Genomic DNA, 22249 nt, shown 5'->3' with positions numbered 1-22249 from the left:
CCCTTATTATGGACGTGTTATCCGGTCGCATCCTGCCTTAACCCACGCTTAAATTGAGCCTTCGTGTCATTACCGCGCATCACTGGATTTGTCGGTCGCCCTGCCCGGAAACCTCGAAGAGCTTTTAGACGAGACCGCAACATCCTTAAATAACAACTTGGTAAAATAAATGCAACGCCATATCAGCCCCCGGGTGTCGTTGTGCGGCGAACGTGATAAGCAGTTTTGCTAGAAATGTCGTTTTTTGTGTCATCCTGTTAAATCGTCTTTCGGTGTGTTTTTTAACCCAGTTCCACATTGTCTTGTCAGCATTCAGGCTGAGTGATGTCATTTAAATCGCTTGCCGAATCTCAGTTCTGGCCGCCACCAGGGGTCAGTTTTAAGTGGCACCCGGCTTCTGTTTTTCGCCTGCCAGTGTAAGCTTGTTTTTCGTACTCCTGTGACCCCTTGAAAATTTCACTGAAAACTGGGTTGTGTCGAAGCAACATCCTTTGTTTATGCCTAATGGTTGACTCCACACGAAGAGCGCCATTTCCATTCGTTTCTTGTATAAAAGTGCCAAACCAGCGTAACGATAACTGCGCTTAAATTAAATTATGGCTTTATTCAATTTTTAAACAAATTACACCGCAAATTAACCACAGTCGGCGTACACACACATCAAGCAAAACTGTAAATGTCTAACGAAAAACGCCGGGATAACTTTGCGACCATAACTTGATCGCGGAAGTAGCTAAATTGGACGGCGATATCCAGAACGAGATAAAAACCTCGTTTTCTCGAGGCGCGCGATCGTGGATGCCGCTGTGAATAAACATTGCGCGTAAAAACGGCGATACCCGAAATTGAGGCGGCCCAGCTACGGGCATTTACGGAATTCCTGGCGTGTTTCGGCCTTGGGCTTATGCGCGCGACGCACAGCACGCGCGACTCGTTCCGCCTCACTGTTACCTCCCCTTGGAACCGTAACCAGTTAGTGGCGGCGAACCCTAAGATACCGCAACCCGCCTCGGCTGCCTATTCGATCTTCGGTAGAATTTCGCGGTTGCTCTTACTGTTCGGAACGTGACATTTTGATTAACGCGACTCAAATGCCCGTGAAACGGTTGACAGGTGCTCATGCTTGTGTGATACGCTAACCAAGAACAAGCAAGCGGTAAACCTTCCGCTTCCCACCTTGACCATTATGCTAGGATTGAGTTAGGAACGGCTGCAAGTGTGATTCAAAGTGGCTGCTCAAAGAGCTTTGAAGTGGCCTGTAAGTCGGTCATTTACGACCTTGCGCGCCAAAGCGGTACGCGCTTTTGAACCGCGTCGACGTCTCTCAGCGGCTCCAAAGCCGCGCTTTGTCTTTCCGCACAAAAAGGCCAATAAATTACGCGCCACCCTCCAATTTGCAGTGGGCGATTATTTAGCGGCTGATATCGTCAGCTAACAATGATTTCGATCGTAAAGTGCCGTTGTGTTGTGGCGGTCATTCGCAAGCTGCTAATTGCTGCGGCCCCCAGGTGCCAGTTACATAACATGTTTGCATTCTCACAAGGCAATGCAAACTATTATTGAAAGTATAACCATAGAATTCTATATGAAACTAACGCGCTTGCGCTGAAAACATGCCCACAACTTGCGAAAACTTTATTTTTTACCTAAAAAGATTCGTACGTCTTTTAAGGTCCAAAGACGTAGAATAAACATTCGGTGTTTGCAGTAGCTGTGCAGAATAAACTACAAGACTTGTACGGTCGCTAAGGTCAACGCGAGAAGCGCACGAAATTGTAACCTTTCACGAAACGTCGACTAGGTATCGTCGCGCGAACGCTCAATTTCGCATCAAGAGTCATATCTGACCTCCCACGGGGAATGTAACCGCACGATTAGAGCGAGATGTAAAGGGCTCCCGTGCCACATTAATGCGAGGCGCGCGCGCGATCACGGTCCCCCTCCCCACCCCTCCCTGTTCCAGCCGACGCGATAATGTTGTGACGGGCAATACGCGGCCCAACATACATCAGTCGCGATGCTAGCAGGCGCCCACCAAGTTACACACGAGGCCGCCGCGCGACATTTCCAGCTAAGCCTTGAGGGAGGCTGGAGTTGGCTTTGGCCTAGAGCCGAACCCGATAATTGACAGGCTCGGAGTCGCTTGCATTCCTGCGAACGTTCATGTTCCCATGGCGCGGCCTAGAAACCCGACGCTGGGCAAAATTTGAGGCCATATTTCTCGCCTGTGTGTGTGATGTGCATTGTACGGTGCAATGGGCGAAAGTGGAAAAGTTGCCGTTAAGCCCGACGTGTTTTGTCACGGTGGCGCCGCTAATGAATCGCCAGTTGTCTTCTGTGTTCTGCGCTGTGCGTATATATGGTCGGCGGGACCTTTTGAAACGCAACACCTTTCTTGGCAGCCTTGGCGAATCGACGCTCATGCGCAGTTAGCTTATAATTGCATTCATATGGCATACGCAGGGCGCCGGCTTTGATCTTCATTCCAAGTTTAGAACTTGTGATTTGCTTAGGACTGATGCGTTTCGTGTTTAGCTCACCTCACTGAGAGATTAACTCTCAGGTTTTTAGAAATGCGCGTCGCCATTATGGTGTGTCATTTTGGCGAGCAACAACCTGTCAGCAAATAAGCGCCCACGCCTCGTTAAACAACATAAGGCTCAAATCGCGCGAGCTAGCACGTCCCCTCCCCTTACATCCGTTTATCAAAGACTTGGCCGGATTTTTCTCAGGCCCCAGTTGAATTGTCCGCATCCGAATTGTAATTGGTCGGTCATATACCGACACGCCACGCTATGCTGGCTATCGCTTCGTTGTCATTCTCTTCTCTTCACTGCTGGAAAGATTGACAGCGCCGTACTTAACAGGGATTTGCTGCATAAATAGTGGAATATCATTTGTGTCGGGTCGATATAAATTTTCGACCGCCGATTGATGATGTCTTGTCCGCAGAGTTTGATTAATTTCGTCTGCGATTTTTGTTAAGTTGTTTATCGCAGCTATACCGCTCCTAATATTTTACACAAAATTGCGCAGAAGGAGTTAGAGATAGTATTGTATTTGGATCGGCCACACCCGTCATTGAGTATATGTCGCCTGTTAAGCTTCTACGTGGTCTGCAAGAATTCAATAATACCCCTCGAAGATTTATGGCCCTTATGGCGCTCGCAAGGATTATTTTACACCAGCAGCGTCCCCAAACGTCCTTAACCCAGATTTAGCGTGTCGCTCAACTTTCTCGGATCCAGTGTATAACGAGTAGATGGCCGCCTTTTTGCATTGCTCGTTCTCATTTTCACCGGTATTTTATGTCCCGGCTAGGACAATATTTACCTTTCGCGTACGGATTGCGTCCTACCTGGGCCCACAAGGCGCGCGGCGAAAGTTTTTCTTTATTTTTCGCAAAGCACGCGTAAAAACAACGGCGATTTGGCTTGACCGTTCGATTCGACCTAGATTTGCTCGATGGCCATCGACGCTTCGCCGAGCTGCCGGTATTTGCAGTTGGCCTGTTTTAAAAGCCGCCGCCCCTTCAGCCCCTCAAAGATACAATGAGATTGCGCCACTTCTGTGTGTTTGAAGCGCCTGTATAATGAACCTCTAGGTTCAGTTGTCACATAAACGCTTTGAACGCTCGCCAATGTTTGCCACCATTAACGGCGATAGGCAACCGTAAGTGTTGTTTGAAATACGCAACCGACATACCCTTGCAGCACTTAAAAACAGTGATGTGTATTCGCGCATGCCCCTGTACCTTACGATCAGCACCCGCATCAAGTGAGCGCCGGTTTTCGGCACTGCTGTAGAGGCTGGCGATTCGCGCTTCTTTGCTCTGAATGGTTCTAGACAAGCGACTTCCTGCGCGCCGCGCTTTCTCGTCTAGAAACGTAGCCGGGCGCCCCAAAGAAAGAGAGAAAAGGCGGGTCACATTTCGCCGTCGCTCAGCGAACGAAGGCCGGCGATGCCGACGATGCGTTTTCATAGGGTTTTCAGCGCGAGAGTGCTTGGGCTTTGTACGGGGCGTTCTCCGAAACGTCGTACGACCGAGCGGCATCTGCCTTTTGTTGATTATTTCCAGCCGACGCCAACAAATTTTGGCTTGGTTCGTTGTTGCTGCGGTGGTCAAACAAATATTCCCTGTTGCAGCTGTACAACTGCAGCGAAACTGTAAACTCGAACGCATTTTTCACCCAAAGTCACTTTCGTATACCGAGAAAGACTGTTAAAGCGAAAATAAAAAGCACCACGAAAACGCAGTTTCTCCCTTGTCAACAGCAACTGCTTAAATTTCGTGCCGACTAGCTTGGGGCGATTCAACCGTGGCGGTGGTTTTGTGCGGAATCCACGCGCAATCAGCTGGTAAAGTTTTTAGGCCGCATGCAATCCAGCTGCCGGTGTAGGTTGTTGATTGTGGAAAAACAGGCAAAATTTCCGGTTTCTTTGTTGGCTGGGAACGGATGTCATTCTTTTCTACTTTTCTTCACAAATTGCTATCGTTTAAGTCAATGGCGCGTGAACCATAGGCGTTAAAGCAATTGTTACCAGATAGAGCGTATAACCACTTTGCCTACCGAGTTTTTTTTGTGTTGCACCTCGCAATAACACGTCGTCGCCAAATCGTATGCATATAACTGTCGCGTGCGAACCGTGCAGGTCAATACCAAAATTGAATGCAAACATGCCTTTATTACATCACACAGCCAAGTCCTTCGACATCACCTACGTGAGGCTAAAGTTTCACACGTCGCGACCTGAGAGCTTCGCAATTTACAAGAAGAGTTGCAACGACTGCGAGTGGCAGCCCTTCCAGTACTATTCCGGCTCTTGCTTTTCAACCTACGGCCTTGACAACAAGGTAAGAGAACCCCATTTATAACTACCGGAAACCTATTTTAACCTGGTTGATGTTTTTTAAGGCCCTACACTCTTCTTTACTTTCAATAGTCAGCACCAAAAGATGTGGTTAGATTCCCATTTTTTTTAAAGTGTGTATTGTATATCACATTTACAGTAAGTACTATTATTGAAAATACGAATATAAATAAGTTTTTTCCCCATCTGAGTTGTTATGTTGCAACATGCAACGCGAGCCTTTGGTAAAATGCTGTGCTGTGTCAACTATGTGGCATGTTACGTCAGGTTTTCGCTTTCCTAACCAAAGGAATAATTTGTCCTTTCGTTGATATGTTGTCGTATCTGTTATGGCATACACAGGTGGCAAACGTTAGGTCTTGTTTTCTTGCAGGGCATAGTGACCGTTGCCAACGAGCAAAAGGCCTTATGTACGGACGACTACAGTGACATTTCGCCGCTGACCGGGGGCAATGTGGCGTTCAGCACCTTGGAAGGCCGACCAAGCGCCTACAACTTCGACAGGAGCTTAGTGCTTCAGGTGGGATTGCGTTAGATTGACAAGTGGGTCGGTGCCCATGAATTTACCCAAGGTTGATTGCACGCCAAGTGGTGACGGGCTAATTGCACGTCCCCGATAAGGCAACTTTCTCTCCCTTTAGGCACCACTATATGTGCTGCGCTCGATGTTGAAAGGGGGCCTATTCTTTAAGTGGGTTTGTTTGAACGCTTGGCTACAGTTACAGATTGCCTATCGCGCGCCTATTTTCGTCTCGATTGCGCCAATACGACCGCGTTATGACGTAAGGAATTGTCGTTTAAAATACGGAAGTCGACTGACCGGTGACCCAGATATTACTGCGTCCAAGTTTTTAAAGGAACACAGTCCACCTTTCTGCACTTAACCGCTAATCACTCAGTAGAATAAAATTGCCTTTACACACCTACTGGTTTTCGGAAATCTGACTGTCTGAACTCCACAGTTTGCCAACCAACAATTAGAACGTAGTTCATCCACAGACTAAATCGAATTTTGCCCATTGTGTTTGCGCTTGACACCGCGCCAAGCCAATCGGAAAAGAACGCCTCCGATTGCGATAATCGAACTATTGGCCCAGTATCTTGCAGCCTTAATTCCGGCTTGCAAAAGATTGTGCAACACGGCATCAATTTCCAGCATTACTAGCGCTTGTATGTAACCACATAATGCGAAAGATTTTGACAACAACGAATTCATTCCCTGGAGTGTGGTGCGTGAATCGACATTCACAACAAAACGCTTCAAATAGAAGCGAGCCGAAATGCATTAAAATGCCGTTCGCAGCGTACGTTTAAAATTTAAACACCGTTTCAGCACTTCATAGCGTTTGCAACACCCAGCGCCGAACTGCAAACATATTTAGCTGAAGGAAACGCGGCTTTTCGAGCTATCTGCGTCACGCGGAAGCTCTTGCGGTTCGTAGTTGACAATGCAGGAGAGCGAAAAGGCTTCGCTGCTGCAAATCAAAGCGCGATCGTTTTAGCGGCCGGACGCATTCGAAGCGGTCACGCCCCAGGCAAAAGCATCACGCCGCCTGCCAGCCCTGCTTGTGCTTTCGGCCAAACGACAAGGCCTCGGCTATTTTTCCGTCGCTAATCTCTGTTGCCGCAGCGGAAGTCGAGCGTAAATAAACGCGCCGGCGCAGATCGAAACGTAAACTGACCCGGTTGGCAGCGCCCGCGTGTCATCTCGGCGACCTACATCCCTATCTAAACGAGCGGGACGACGTTTCGCGATAACCTGAATTCCTTTAACATAGTTCAACTACTCTGGCATCGGCCTATTAAAAGGAGAACGGTTGCTGTTAATGTAAACCTCAAACATACTAGACCTTTGTGAACCTTCAATATAGCATACCTACCACGAAAGCGTGGTATGTTACTTGATGTTTACATCTTGGCAATAACATTTAGCCTTTTATTTGTCTAAATACCCAGGCGTTTTTTTAACCACTTTCTTTACCCTTACCAGGATTGGGTCAAGGCCGTGGCAATTCGCATCACGCTCAACCGAATCAACACCTTCGGTGACGAGGTCTTTCGCGACCCCAAGGTGCTCAAGTCCTACTACTACGCCATCTCGGACTTATCAGTCGGCGGCAGGTGAGAGCAAACACAGGCAGACAGACTTCTAGTCGCTGAGCGAATGTGCTTGTTTAATGTGTATATTCATTAATCGGTTAGTCATCTGCGTCGCGTCGCGGCCTCTTCTCGTAAGCCTTTTCTGGCATTTGCGCAGATTGCGGTGCGACGCCGCGCCCGTCATACCGTCCCACGCAATCCGGATCGGCCTTTTCTCGGCGAAGGGCGACTTGACGCAAAACCGCGCCGAACTTTAAAAAGTTCCGTTCAAAGCCAAGGCGCTCTCGCCGCTCTGTAAATACTGCGCCTTGCTGCTGATTTTGCAGCGTGATGTTGTAAGGCTTTGTTAGTCCCGTGTTGCGAGCTATGGAAATTTGGGCCTCGCCTCTATAATTGCTGCCTAGATGTGGGACTTGTGGGTACTAGTGCCTCAAGCCCTGGTCGCTGCTAGGGTTGCGCCATGCTGCGTAGCTTTCTCTTTGCGCTGGATTGACGTATATTTTCCCCATCGTTGTGTATTGACCTGTTATTGTATTTTATATTATGGTGCATTGGATTTAAATAGGAAAGAGTAACTATTTGAAAGGGTATAAATCCTGGAGCGTCCGTCCGCAACAAGCATCAGTTGCACATAACTATCGAAGTAATTGCGTAAACCGGAGATCGCACTAAGAACAAAGTAATGTTTGAAGCGCGGTTCAGATTTTGCTGTCAAAAGATGGCAACGCACAGGTTATTCTGTACGAAAAATGGCACCGTAACCTTGAGGCGGGAAGTAGCACTTGAAACGGACAAAGGCAGATGACCCCGCGCCATTGTCTCGCTTTGTTCCCAAGGCGGAAATGCAACACGCTGGCTGCAAATCCGTGATCGCGTAACGGTCACAATAGTGCCATTTTTCGTGCTTCGTGTTTCACCTAATCTTTTCCGCCACAGCCACATGTTAGCTAACATTGTGAGTCCTATAGTGGCCCTACGCCAGTGTTTTTTAACGTTGGGTTTGGTTGAAGGCGTTAGAGAGTACTACAAACGGAAATTAAGTTCCAAAAAATGCCCTAAACACGTAAATAAGTGTGTATTTAATATATTATAGTCCCGCACTAAAAGATGACAGAGGACCACTAAAAATAAACCACTAAAAGATGACAGAGGTCCATGAACATTCATTGTCAATAAAGTTTGCAAACAATTGTCCGCCCTACACGATATCTTGACGAATAAGAAAACCACAACCTGCTATATCAGTTGGCGTGTGGAAAAAAGGCTTTCAAGGATTGGTGTAATTGCTTAAAAAAAGGCGCAAAATGTAGTAATACGCGTTAACAACTTTCCAATCACCACTCGCAGGTGCTCTTGCAACGGCCACGCCAGCGCCTGTCACCTGAACTACGAAGATGTTCTTACTTGTGAATGTCAGCACAACACAGCCGGGCCAGACTGCGAGAAGTGTGCTCCGATGTTTAACGACAAGCCCTGGAGCAGAGCGACCCGCGAGGACCCTGGGGAATGTGCCGGTAGGTGTCCGCCTTGTATTTGTTTGTTTGCTTTCGCCATGTCGAATCGACATGTATATGGAAAAGGAGGCATGTCTTAGCTGTTGAGTTCTACGAAAGATTCCGTGACTGTTAAGAAAATTGCACTTTCGTTTTGCGCTGCAGCCTACCTTAGCGTTTTGCTATGTTTAGAATACGGTTTTTAGGGAACTCCCAGTGAATAAAAACATTTTTTCAGTTCCACCGGTAAGGTTTTAGTTATATTTACATTTCTACGAGGATTTGATTAGTTGTCACGAAAAACGGGAAAGAGATAGTCGTCAGGTTTAAATTGTTAAAGACTCTGATCTGTTAGAGTTATATTAAATGCCACACTAAGCATTGTATCGGTAAAAATGTTCGTAGCCTATCCACTACACAACACACACAATACATGCAACAAAATCATCACTAGATCAACGGTCGATCTCATAAATGCATCCCAAGAAAGAACAAACGGTTCGAGAGGAAAGCAGTAATTAGCCTACCCGGTTTAGCAACAAACTGATGTTATCGAGCAGCGAAACATGAGTTGCCATAATCCAGATCAGCCAACCTGTTGTTTACCGATGGATGACCTGGTAATCTCTAAAAAGGGGTACAACTCCGTTCATTTAGCGACAGGCTTTAAAAAAAAATGCCGAACCGCAGCTTCCGGTGAGTCGACGCACTTTCGCCAGATCGCGGGCGGAATTTTTGCGGCCTTGGCTTATTTTGTCAGGCCACCGCGCGTAAACCAAAAGAACACAATCCGGGCTTTGTGCGGCTCACAACTATTCCGTCGGCTTTGGCCCCGCCCTCTGTAACCGCCGGTTGCACTTTTGCAACACTACAAGAGTTGCTGCGAACTCAAACATGTTTGGCGTGGACTGGTTGAGGAGTTTGTCTGACATCCTTTTCTGTGGACTAGCTGACCCTTCTTCAACGTCATGTACACCACATGAGTCATTGACAGGGTTTGTTTTTGCAATCATACTGCCGGCTTGCCTTCGAATTTTGAGTAATCTAGGTGATCAGCTGTCAGTCAGGGTTTTATCGCCAAGGCGTATATCGTTTCGGCATTGACGGACCGTTGCGGTTTTGCGCAGTCAAATAAACACTCTCTTGTTTGACGCAATAAAAATCCGACTCTTGGCACGATGCGGCTTTTCCGCGATATCGCGATTAATGAGAACAATAAGCGAATTTCCCAACAGCGGATTATTATCTTTTATCCTGACTGCCTTAAAACCTGGCTACATATGCAGTTTGCCTGCATGTTGTTAATGTTTCCAAAATCTGTCGGCGCATAACTTGCTAGTTTTATCAATTACAACCGTAAACCGCCAGCCGCAGAACAAAATTCCAAATAGCGACTCCATGACGATTCTCACATTGCCGGCAGATGTCGCTGTCCAGCAGTAGACCCCATTTTAAGATGTTCATATCTCTCGGTAAGTGCGTCGTAGCGGTAAAGTGTAGCGTGTAAGGCCTAACAAGGGAAACCAAGCGTTAAGATTCGGTGCGCGATAAAATGCGCTTGCCTTTCTATAACGTGTGCGGCGTATAACTTTATATAGGCATGATCCATGCAAGATGTAGTTCTTTGATTTATTGTGTTTTAATTGCTCTCGCCCTGCCTTCCAAGTAAACCGTTGTAAATATTCCCAATATACTAAAAGTGTTTTGTTTTTTCACTTTTTTTAAAAAGCTGTTGTCTGTCTAACTGTTTTTGGATTAGGTCAGCATATAACATGAGTTGGTTATTTAACGTGATACAAGTTATTTGTGTTGACGTTATTTTATTTTCTCTGGTCGAGCAACACTTAAAACAAATTGTAACGATGTTTTACAATGCAGTCATTCTGACCGAAATTCCCGGCTAGTCGCATAGCAAAGTAATTCATTTAATTTGTCATTTTACGTTTCATTTTATTTCGCGAGGCAAAAAAACAATAATATTTGATGACCATTAGAGTGAGATATATTTTTAAAACTTCCAACAACCATGTTTATGCGTCCATGAATCCACAGTAATTTTCCTGTGGCGTTTTCTAAGCAATTGCCCCAAAAGTTTCCGGATTAGCTTTCGATTTGAAATTGCCCTCGTGTCCAACCCGTGTTTAACATCATTGAGAAAAGTGGCAAGATATGACAACTCGCCGCGACGCAGCCTTCTGCCTTCCCGAAAGTTGTTCACCATATACAACCAAAGTAATTGTATGTCGCCGACCGCACTTTGCCAACTCTCTCCCATCACTGTTTACCCTCGTAACATCATTTCCGATGTCATGCGTTCGACTTCTTGCCAACTTAAGGGAGGTTTGCTGGAAGCAGCTGTTAGTCGCACGGCGAGAAGCTGAAACAGTCGTTTTACGTTAGTCCTGAATCGCGAATCAAATTGTGGGCTTCGATCTTTACAGCAGGCGAGAAATCGCTGTATATTGAGTTTCCGCAACCGCGGAATGCGTCATTAACTCTATTATATTGTTTCTCGAGCTGAGTTTGCGCAGAGGGATTCGTATTGTGGCCTTGTGGCTTACCGTTGCGCTTTGGCGTTCCAAAGAATTGGAGCGCCGTCCGGAATAGCGTGTAGTTCGCCTACTACGCATACACAACTTGGTACTAATGGACCCGTGGGGCCACCAGAATATCGCTTTCTCGTTTCTAATGTGATTAGGGCGCGTTCTCAAACCAGCATCCCCGTTTGCCGGAGACGCGAACTCCCCCTTTATTCGGGACACGGCGCCGGTACGAGCAGCGAGTGGTCAGTTGCGCTATCAGAAAGAAGTCGCCCATCGAGCGTAGCGAACGAATTACTTGCCGAGACCGAGACTGAAACAGACGCCAGTTGTTGCTGCTGTGTCTTCGGCGGTTTACAGGCTGACCACTTTACAGAATATACAGTGTAGTATAGAGTTTAGAGTTTTGTGTTAGGCGGTGCCACTGCTGCTGCTTTTGTTGCTTGACCAGCGCGATGCACAGTCAGCTTTTTCGTTTCCGTTGTGATAACAACAAGGGATGTAAGCAAGCAAAAATTCAACGATTGCTCTTGATGGTGCTGATCCTTGAGGCTGTTTCCACCTCTCGGGCCTACATTATGTGGAACGGCGAAGAGTGGGAAGGTAGGAGCTCAGAAATAATAACAATTTCGCCATTTCCGTCGCGCGTCAATTGTCGATTCGTCGGCAAACGGAGCAGGTGTGACTCTTTCCGCCCTAAGGAAGCGTCAGGATCCCTCACAAAGCGCGATTTTCGAGCTTCTTTTATCTCTTACTAGTTATTAACGCCGAGCCGAAATTACCGCGTGCGATTTGCGGGGCGGTCAGCCACATGGCAGAACGCTAATGTCGCCTTTGCGCCAATTGGGGCTTTATCGGTCGTCACGCTACGCGACAAAACAGCAAGACGTCTGATTATTGTAGTTTAGGCCAAGTTGGCCGTTTATTTGCGGAATTTGAGCGTTACGTGTTGACTACAAACATTTTCCGCCATAACTTTGAACCTAATACGTAGTCGGTGGCCATGACTGAACCAGTCAATTTTTAGCGACTTTTGTAACAAATCGGCCCGTTTTCGAGTGAATAATATTATACAGTTTAAACGAAAGCTTAAAAAGTGACTGTTTTTTCTGCTATTTAAGGTTCACTTTCAACAGTATGGTGCCCAAATTACACGAAATTAGACCTGCGAAACTCGGTCAAATGTTAAAAAAACACTTATGTAGATCGAAAACACATCTTGTCGTGTGAAGTCAATGCTACACGTATGACATCATCTCCATTAAATCGGCGAGCGACAAATGGAAATAGCGTTTGGCTTCTGATCGCCCGTGCAAAGTAGCATTATACTTAGTCGCTCGCCGCCGTTGAAGACTTCAAAGCGCCGGGCGCATCCGTCGCCTGATTGCCGTCATTTTCGCTCGGCCGCGGTACGCCCTTTCGAAAACACTCGATCGTGAAGACGGTGCTATTGTGATGTATAAAGCACGCATTGAAGTTCAGTCGAAGCCCCGACTTTGAATGACTCGAAAGCCGTTTACTCCTAGTCTGAGATCACAAATCGTTCACGGTTTGTGGTACCTGTGCACAGCCTTTCCGCCGTTCGTCTTTTCAACTAATTTACATTTGCTAATTGATATACTATGTTTTGTTTTTGTTTCACAAACGTCTAATTATACCTTGGCCGTATCGCGTACGTCGAGATTGGTTTTCCGTGGCTTGCACAAAGTAGTAATTCTGCAATTTTCAGTCGCTTGCCAGGTATTGTAAATATAAAACCACGCCAATGGTGCCTTTGTCGTGGCTTACCGTATGTATGTTATTTTACAATTTGCAATGGTGGTTTCCTTTTTCGATATATATGCGTAAGATTTTAAGTCGAATCATTTCGGCGTAATTCTTTGGCGGCTAAAATTTATAATCAAATATATATTTTTGTTGCCCTCTACTAAATGCCGTTAAAACGGCCTACCACGCAACCAGTCACACTCCCAACGTGCGTCCGAGAAGCTCGTTTACGACAGGCCTATTCGATTCGCATTATCTCGTGTCGTCGGCCAGCAGGTCCAGTCCTGCGTCATGTGTACGGTAGCTTGTGTGCTGACTGGCATGCGCACTGATTAAACGCCGTTATTTGCCCCATGTCCCCACTCACCGCCGGCCAAAGCTCCACAAGCAAACATCCGCAACAAGCCCGGCTTTAATCTGTCTTTTTCCCGCAGAGTGCGACTGCAACGGCTTATCGGAGACCTGCTACTTCGACCCGGAGCGCTACCGCCAGACCGGCCACGGGGGTTACTGCACCAACTGCAGGGACAACACCGCCGGGCCCCACTGCGAGGTTTGCAAGGACTACTACTTCCGCGACCCGGCCAACAACCGGTGCACGGCTTGCGAGTGCAGCGGACTTGGTAAGTATTGGGACAAGTTTAAATAAACATATATTGTTTTAAATATGTTAAAACTCTCCGCTCGTTGCACCGGGAGAACTCATACGCCTAATTTAAATTTTTATTGTATGTCCCGCTTTTTTAGTTACGTATACCTCTTAATATCTTAAACAGTGTTATAAGTTAGTTTTAAAGTGCTCCATTTTAGTTGAATTTTGGTTAATGAATCGCCGTCCTTCAATTTCACGAAGGCGCGCCCTTTCCAAGTTTTGCCCCTTCAAACAAACAAACAATGCGCGCTCGCTATCTCCTCGTTTTATTTGCCAAAGGGTTCGGGTTTTGTTTGCTTTCAAACTGTTGCTTTCCCCAAGGTGCCACCAGCTCTCAATGCGACACGAACGGCCAGTGTCTCTGCAAGCCAGGTGTGGGAGGCGCCAGGTGCGATCGCTGTATGAACGGATACTACGGACTCAGCGAAGCGGGCTGCTCGTAAGTAACACACATAAGCTCACTTGTTTAGCCGTTTAACTTATTTGGTGGTTCGCTTCCTACGATGCCTTTGCGTTGCGTCGCGTCAACGCGATTTGATAACACGCCTCAGCGATATAATTAGGTCTACTGGTTAATATCAACCCACTTGGGACTGCTGATGTACTCGCGGGCAATACAAATGACATTTTACCGACGACTTAACATCAAGCTTAACATCGAATAGCGTTGAATGATTTAATATGTGATTAGCTTATTACTGCCTAAAAACGCTAGTTTTTTGTATAGTTGATGGTAAAGCGCTGATATTACGTTTACGTATATTAATTATGCTTTGTTTTTTTGTTTTAAATGTTGACTTATACATTAAGATAATTTATTGTTTTAAAATTCTAGGCTTTGCCGATGCTCACCAGCTGGAAGTGTGGAAGGAACAGTTTGCGATTCTGAGACCGGAACTTGTGTGTGCAAACTGAACGTGGAGGGACACAACTGTGATATGTAAGAAATCTTTAGTCTGGCAAAGCAATAATTTATTGACTAATAAAGCTTGCAATGTTGTGAGAATAATCTTTGTTTAAATTGTTCAGTGCTGACATTCGTTCCAACAGCAGTATTTTATCTCCCAATCTATATTAACAACTACTAGTTTAGAGCATTTTTTTTAATAAAAAGGAAAGATATTTTACGACCATTTGTGACTATTGCTCGGCACAATCATCCATCGTAATGGAAGTCGTTAAAATGCTGTGTTTACTGTCACCAGTTGTAAGCCTGGATTCATGAACTTGCTGGCAGAAGACCCTTACGGCTGCACCGCCTGCTTCTGCTACGGCCACTCCTCCGTATGTACGGTGTCGCCCGACTACACAGCAGCCTTCATTTCTAGTGACTTCCAATCGGGTAGGTTTGGCGTTCACTCTTGCTTACCTGGGTTATACCTTATAAGCCTGTGACGTTGCTCAACCGGAGGTCCCTACCGCAGTAACAAACTGTAAACATGTACAACATCGCAAAAAATGTTTCAGACAACGATATACAGGTGACTCATATACATCGAGAATGTAGGATTGATTGGAAACCTTACGAATAAACTTTCCTGGGATGTGTGCATTTGTTTGTAACCAAGGCTCGCGTGGGTAAACACTAATCAGGCATTAAGGCGTAGTAGAAGATCCAGCAGCCTCGCGAAACCACAGTCGTTAATTGACCCTGGCAGCGTTACAACATCTTCGTCGCCTAGATACAGCAGCTTGCCGTGTAACCGCGAGACTTTTGCTGTCGACATTCATGGCCAGTTAACAAGTGGCTGGCCCGCTTTTTGCGTCCCTTGTACAATTTCTTTATTTTCCTTGCTATTATATGGGCACTTTGAGGCCACGTAATGTGTTAATTTGGTACGCGAGGTCAACGTTTAAGGTGATCGAAGAAACTGTTCTCTACATTTAGACGCTCGGCGCAAGGTTATACAGCATGGCCAAACAATGACGTCAGGCCTAATGGCGTCGTCGCGAAACGCCGGCATTTCCTGTGTCGACGTTTCGAGCGATTGGACAAGAAACCATAACCAAACAAAGTCGCTCGAACTCCCGTCCTAGACATCCGACTGTGTAGTTTCACTGTATGGCCTTGTAACTTTTCTCGGTTCTCGACCGTTCCGCCTCTTATTTCCATTGTGACGTCACACAATGTTCGTCTTTCGACAATTGCTAATGGGACTTGATTTTGCTCTCCCCCGAGAAATAGCCGAATCCCGGCGCGCTGCAATCAAAGCGAACTTTCGAAACGGCGTAAAGGTCGCGACTCCCCTGTGCGGCGACTCTTGTGATGCTTATGGCAGTTTTGGTCGCTCGTGTAGACTTGCTTTGTGTAATTCTTAATCACCAATGCGCGATATTTGGCAATTGAGCCGACCAAAGCCTTTTAAACTACATAGTGTGATTTCGGACAGTTTTTTTCCGTTTATGTAAACTTGCTTTGTGTAATTCTAAATCACCAATACGCGATACGTGGCAATTGGGCCGACCAAAGCCTTTTAAACTACATAATGTGATTTCGGACGGTTCACAGACCGGTCTTATCGTTGCGACTTTAGAATTTTTTAATTTATTTTATTTATTTTTCGTCAGATGTCGACAACTGGACAGGGCGTGACAGTCGCGGCAACCCGGCGCCAGTGCATTACGATGGATCGGCGATCAGCATGGACCCGGAAAACTATTACATGTCGTACTTTGTTGCTCCAGGTAACATGCTAAACGTTTGGAATCGTGTTGAGACAAAATTTAAATTTTCCGAATATCGGCCAGTAAATTATGACTGTTTATTGTACAATGTGCTTTTACTTGCAATTTGACGTTAACTTAAAAGGCAGTAAAATTTAAGTAAAAACTGCCGTTACCACTTTATCGCTTTGCCAAACTATAACGAAACTTAAATTGATGGTTTCAGCCAAGTTTTTAATCGACTCTTTATCACTTTAACAAACTAATAACGAAAATTAAATTAATGCTTTCAGCCAAGTTTCTCGGCGAGCAGCGTTTCAGCTACAACCAGATGCTCGACTTCAACCTGTGGCTCGAAAACAAGGGCGAGGCCTTCCTGGACGTCGGCAGTGGATCCTTCGACATCAACGGTGTCGGGATCGCGGTTGCTGGAGCGGATGACCTCATCCTAGTGGGAGAGGACGAGAACGGTGACGACGCCCGCGTCCAGATCAGAATTACAGGACAGGTCAGTTGGGGAACCTTGTGATTTAGGGAATAATACATTAGTATGTATGCTTAGGAATGTATTGTACAATATAAGTTGATAAATTAATTAGGTCGTTCGAACGATGGGTGTCGAAAGTCACGGTTTTTGCTTCAAATAAATCTGTAAAAGGTTTATACAGAAAAAAAAACAGCTACGGGAATTTTGAATTTAAATGTTTACAATCAGAATACTGAACTAACTCTAGAACACAATACACGTTTTTTTAGCAATTTTAATCCATAATATTCGACAAAATCGACATTTCGCAATTTACAGACATTTCAGCAATAACTCATGCCATCATCAGTGTAAAAATCAAGTGATAAAAGCGTTTTGATTTTATCGAATATTATAAACTAACTCACTCATTACTTTAATCGATGCATATGTTTTTGGTTGTTGCAACCACTCAAAATTTTCGGAAAGCAATTTACCACCGTTTAGTGAGAACATAATAACGCGCTGTTTAGAGAAGCAACCATAAGCAACGAAAATATTTTTCCGCGCAGGGCAACCCTCTCCCCAGCACTGAGCAGCAGTCATACCGCTTCCGTTTGCACGAAGCAGCCGGATTCCGACCCCGGCTTACTCCTTTCCAATTCCAGCTACTGCTTAACACGCTCAAGTCACTGGAGATCAGGTCCACGTACGGAGAAGGCCGTAAGTGATCGACTTATTAGTGTTTTCATTTTATATTTATATTTAATTTTTTTTTTTGGTCAAAGAAAATAGTTAGGCTTTTAGCGCAATTATGATTCTCCTTTCCTATTTATTAGTTGGGTGGCGTCCTAAACAACTGAATGTGATTGCTGGATGCTTTCCTTCTAATAATTTGCGGCCCGAAGTTATATTCTTACATACCTTTTAATATGAACATTTGTAACTTTTTTGTTATTTTACTAACTGGACAAATTTGAGTAAATGTGCTAAGTTCTCAGGGTGTGACATTAAAAATATTTTAATCTCATCGCGACGCTTACTATTTTTTCTCTACTAAGGCTGTAAGGTATTATTCAAGTCAACTGAAATTTATTTAGTTATTTTTTGTCCTTTCCAGTGGTCGGCTACCTGGACAACGTGCACATGACCACGGCCGAGTACTTGGGCGCTGGACCTAGCGCCAACTGGGTGGAAAGCTGCAACATCCACCCCTATACACAGAGCTTTGCCGAGGAGTGCCTGCCCGGCTACACCCGTGACCCACCCAACGGTGGCAAGCTGGCTCGCTGCGTTCCGTGCAATTGCAACGGGCACGCTCAAACTTGCGACAAGGAGACAGGTGAGTCGGCTACGATGCCAGTAGACCTAGGTTTAATATCTGTCACGTTTGAATTGGAGCTTACGGAGAAATGTACCTTCTAGACTTCAGAAATGTATTTACGCATGGTCTGCGTGGCTTAACTCGATCGCACAGCTACTTAAATCACCTACAACCTTAACCACATTAATCCCGAGCCAATTAAGTGGCCTTCGCGTTTCACGAAGAATCGTTCTTGTTGGCCATGTGTATTATTCCCTGATGAAGGCTTTCTGAATAGTTAGCCGAAACGTTGGAAAAACAAATATATACCAGAAGAACTTATTTTTAGTATACTATGCCTGGTAGCGACAGCATATTTATTGGCCTTCGCGTTATTGTTTGTCGCGACACGACCGCAAGTCGATAACCGTGTGCGACGTTATACCCAAACAGGAATCTGCAACTGCGACCACAACACGATGGGCGACCACTGCGAGCTCTGCGACGACGGCTTCTACTTCAGCGGCGACGAGTCCAAACGCGGAACGCCGCAGGAGTGCACCCAGTGCCCGTGTCCACAGAGCTCGGCCTGTGCGCTTCTGGACGACGGCAGCCTGGTCTGCACTAGTTGCCCACCCGGCTACGCAGGTGGGTGCTGTTTTTAGAGTTAAAAACGGCCCATGTTTAGCCGCTGTTTGCGACTCAACGAAGAAGCAAATTGTGATTGACTGTTAGGCACTAAGCCGTTAAAGTACGAAAAGTACGACTTTCTTTCGTTTTTAGGCAGACTGATATTTCATCCGGACACATTACCAGCTACAACTTTCTGTTCTTAATTAAGTTGACGTCTACGGTTTATAACTATTGATCGTTAAAATGTAATAAAATGGATAAATTTGTTTAGTGTTTTGCGGTTTTTGTTGCTGTTAATAATAAAGTTTACAGAAACATACCTGCAAATATGTTGTTAGCTTTCCAAACGCATTGTCTGCTTGTAATTAAGTGACGTAAAATGACCTTAACCGTGACACACACCACAGTAAAAACTAGCCTATTTATAAATCACAACGCACTTCGCTTGAAATCTTTACACACTTAATGAGTTCTTCCGCTTTGCAGGCAAGCAGTGCGAGATGTGCATGGACGGCTGGTTTGGCGACCCGCGCGGCTTCGGCCCGTGCCAGCGCTGCATGTGCAATGACAACATCGATGAGAACGCCATCATGAACTGCAACCGCACGTCGGGCGAGTGCCTTAAGTGCATCCACAACACCACCGGCTTCCACTGCGACCAGTGCCTGCCCGGCTACTATGGCAAGCCGGTCACCAACGTGCCCGAGGAGCGCTGTAGACGTAAGTTGTTTGCTTAGTTGGTGCTGAGGAATTTTCAGTCGTTTGTAGCGTTTGTTATGATCGCTCTGCTTGGACTGTTACATGGTGAAGAAAGTGGGAACCAAGACGGCATACATGTATTTATGGTTGTTTTAAACATACAGTATATTTTAAACTTTCTAAATCAATCTTGAACAATAAACAAGCTTATAACTGTAAAAGACAATGTAAAAAATACCTTTCCAGTCAGGTTATTTTTGAAAAAACAACCAACCACATCATTAACAGGTTCCAGAAACGTTTAACATACGATTACGTATTGCGCTTACTGTTCTTAATCATTTTATTTTGCTCTTGTTTCAGTGTGCGAATGTAACCACTTGGGAAGCCGTCACGTGACAGCCTGCAACCCGTCGACCGGACAGTGCGAGTGCCTGCCAAATGTTGAAGGTTTGTCAGCTTGCCATTATGATATTAATCTTTTGCTCTTGAATTGACTGTCGTCTTCAAAGCTGGGAAACAAAGTTGCCTCGTGCTCTGGTTCGCTTCTAATAACGAAACCTTATAAATTACAATTTTGTTTGTGATCTTGTGAGCCGTGAGATACCTTACCCAAGAATGACTTCCCAGTTTTTAAATAACATGTATGATTCAAATCATAACTTAATTGTTGTGGCCCAATGCGTAAAAAAATACGGGATTAATTTACAGCTGCTTTAACATAACATCGAAAATGTCACAAAACTTATACAATAACTACTTTTTCGCCTAAAGCCGTTTGTATTACGTGAACTGTTTAGCCAATAGTACGCGACCTAGCAAACTGGGTGTTGGAACTGCGTAACAGTAACACACGCGAATAAGGCTTTTAATACGGCAGCCAAGTGCATCGTTGTTTGTAGCGATTTTCAAACCAAATTTGTGGTTCCAGGTCGATCGTGCGACCACTGCAGACCAGGCTTCTGGAACCTGCACAGCGGCGCCGGCTGCGAGGCGTGCAACTGCCACCAGTCGGGCGCCAGCACGGGCGAGTGTGGCCAGGACGATGGCCAGTGCGAATGCAACCCGGGTGTGGGCGGCACCAGATGCGACCAGTGCTTGCCCAACTACTACAGCCTGTCGAGAGACGGGTGCGAAGGTGAGAGACCTACCTGATTGTTATTCGTTTTTTGAGTTAGAGTGGAAATATTTAAGTTAATTGTGATTTTGTTATTATTCGTGTATAATTGTGCGGTACAACTTTCTCACTATGTCTATGAGTGTAACAGAGCTTGGTTAGATTCTGTGAAGATACAACTAAATTTAGGTAAAATTTATGAATAGGTTTAAGGACTCCGTATTTATTTTTGTTCACATGAAACATTCAAGCATTATAAATATCTCTTAGAAATAGCGACGCGCCCCTTTGTGACTTATATACTGTGCGCTATCGCTGGGTGCTCGCGCTTTCATGTCTGCGCTGCTCTTTTCGCTTACGTGTCTCCGCGGTTTGTTCGTAATTCAATTTTGCGAAGCCCAAGGTCCTCCAGGCCTTTCCTAACGTGCGGGGAATTGCGGTTCCCCGAAACGCTTACTTTCTCGCACACCGAAGCCGGTGTGAACCCGCCCGAAGGAATTCCACCATGGCCTCTCGTTGCCTTTCCGCCAAAAACAACATCCCGCCAATACACTTCGCCCCACTCCCGACTTTTGGCAATAAGCTGCGAACGAAAGGGATTCGCTTGAAATTTTTTGCCAGACCTTTCTCGGGCGTTCTCAAATACCTAGCTCGGGCGCTCTACAGATATGTATAAGGCGACTTTTAATTAGGTAACATTAACGTACCAAGTCGATTGCGCAGCTACATTTTTTTAACGTATCGGAAAATTTAGTCTGACTTTTTGCCTAGATCTTGTGCACGACATGCTAGCACTCAACAATTGTGGCCGCAAAATCACAATGGCAGTAAAGATTGGTCGCTTTAAATATTTTAACTATATATTCTCGAGACAGTAAATTGATAACGAATGAACAGTTTATTAATCTTTTCAACTATTCATGAATTTCAAACTCAACGCTCTATAGACTTCCCATGAATGACAAGCGGGCAGATTAATAACGCTTTGTATTATTTACAAACACACAGCGTGCAATTGCAACCCGGACGGTAGCGCCGACCTCCAGTGCGGCGAGGACGGACGTTGTGTGTGCAAGGACGGTGTTCACGGAGTCAAGTGCGACCAGTGCCAGGAGAACTACTTCGATATTGCGAGCGGATGCAAAGGTATGTGCGTGTATTGGTGAAAGAAAACTGTTTACAATGTGTGGATGTACTGTAGGCTACTATGGAATCTCTACTTTCAGTGTTTAATGTCATGTTTATTGTGTCGACTGCTAACCTTGAAATAGCCTGTCTTTGCCTTACGAACTTAATAGTGTTGTTAAAGCAACAAAAAAAATCGCATTCGCATTGCTAACGTCACCATTTTGCCCTCCGCACAGAGTGTCCGGCCTGCTACGGCCTGGTCCAGAGCGCAGTGGACGTCCACCGCAGGGAGCTAGGCAGGCTTGAGGAGATCGCAGCTAACATCGGCGACCAGCCCGCCAGTGATTCCACCAGTGACGACGACTTCGAGTCTCAGCTGGCCGAACTCAACAAGACAGTGCAGATGATGAAGGAGCGTGCTGCCCAGAACGAAGGTAATTTCATGTTTGAGTCACCATTGGGTCGTCGTTTATTTGACGCGTGTCTCGCTGTTTTTGCCGTTATTTTTTAAGACTGAAAATGTGAAGTCTTATCGTAACCAGCCTTTATTTATTTTTGGGAGCGGACCTGTGAGTTGTTTAAGTGGTTAGTTTACTTTATACCAGGATGATAGAGACGAATGGGGGACAATACGGCCATTAGCTCGAGATGGGTCGAAAAAAAAACCTCATTGAAGAATTTGATAGCAGTTATCAAATTGCGTTTTGATTAGTAATAGTCCTAATTCCACCTCATTGGTGGAAATTATACAAAAAAGGAAAATCCGAAGTCATTTTATGGATTTGCATGTACAACCGCTTAGTTTGCAAAGCATC

General features: G+C 45.5%; 1 protein-coding gene across 2 annotated transcripts in view; it reads left to right on the top strand.

Moving 5' to 3' along the window:
* Positions 1–22249, top strand: part of LOC146147889 (laminin subunit gamma-1-like) — a 31052-nt gene that overhangs the window by 2161 nt on the left and 6642 nt on the right. Inside the window, exons 2-19 of one of the 2 annotated variants that reach the window (XM_083388632.1) lie at positions 4701–4855; positions 5246–5392; positions 6863–6993; positions 8320–8486; positions 13207–13395; positions 13746–13863; positions 14260–14364; positions 14630–14766; positions 15993–16109; positions 16382–16596; positions 17127–17277; positions 17675–17896; positions 18311–18505; positions 18977–19210; positions 19553–19639; positions 20121–20327; positions 21315–21452; positions 21671–21868. In XM_083388632.1, coding sequence (XP_083244758.1) covers positions 4701–4855; positions 5246–5392; positions 6863–6993; positions 8320–8486; positions 13207–13395; positions 13746–13863; positions 14260–14364; positions 14630–14766; positions 15993–16109; positions 16382–16596; positions 17127–17277; positions 17675–17896; positions 18311–18505; positions 18977–19210; positions 19553–19639; positions 20121–20327; positions 21315–21452; positions 21671–21868 — 2913 coding nt within the window. Of the gene's footprint in view, positions 1–4700; positions 4856–5245; positions 5393–6862; positions 6994–8319; positions 8487–11273; positions 11609–13206; positions 13396–13745; positions 13864–14259; positions 14365–14629; positions 14767–15992; positions 16110–16381; positions 16597–17126; positions 17278–17674; positions 17897–18310; positions 18506–18976; positions 19211–19552; positions 19640–20120; positions 20328–21314; positions 21453–21670; positions 21869–22249 lie in introns of those variants that run through there. The other variant, XM_083388633.1, reaches the window with a different exon arrangement.

The sequence above is a fragment of the Ascidiella aspersa genome, chromosome 4 (assembly GCF_963924565.1).
Source record: "Ascidiella aspersa chromosome 4, kaAscAspe10.2, whole genome shotgun sequence".
NCBI classification, from domain to species: domain Eukaryota; kingdom Metazoa; phylum Chordata; class Ascidiacea; order Phlebobranchia; family Ascidiidae; genus Ascidiella; species Ascidiella aspersa.
Note: the sequence above shows the minus strand (reverse complement) of the source record. Positions and strands in the feature narration are given on the sequence as shown.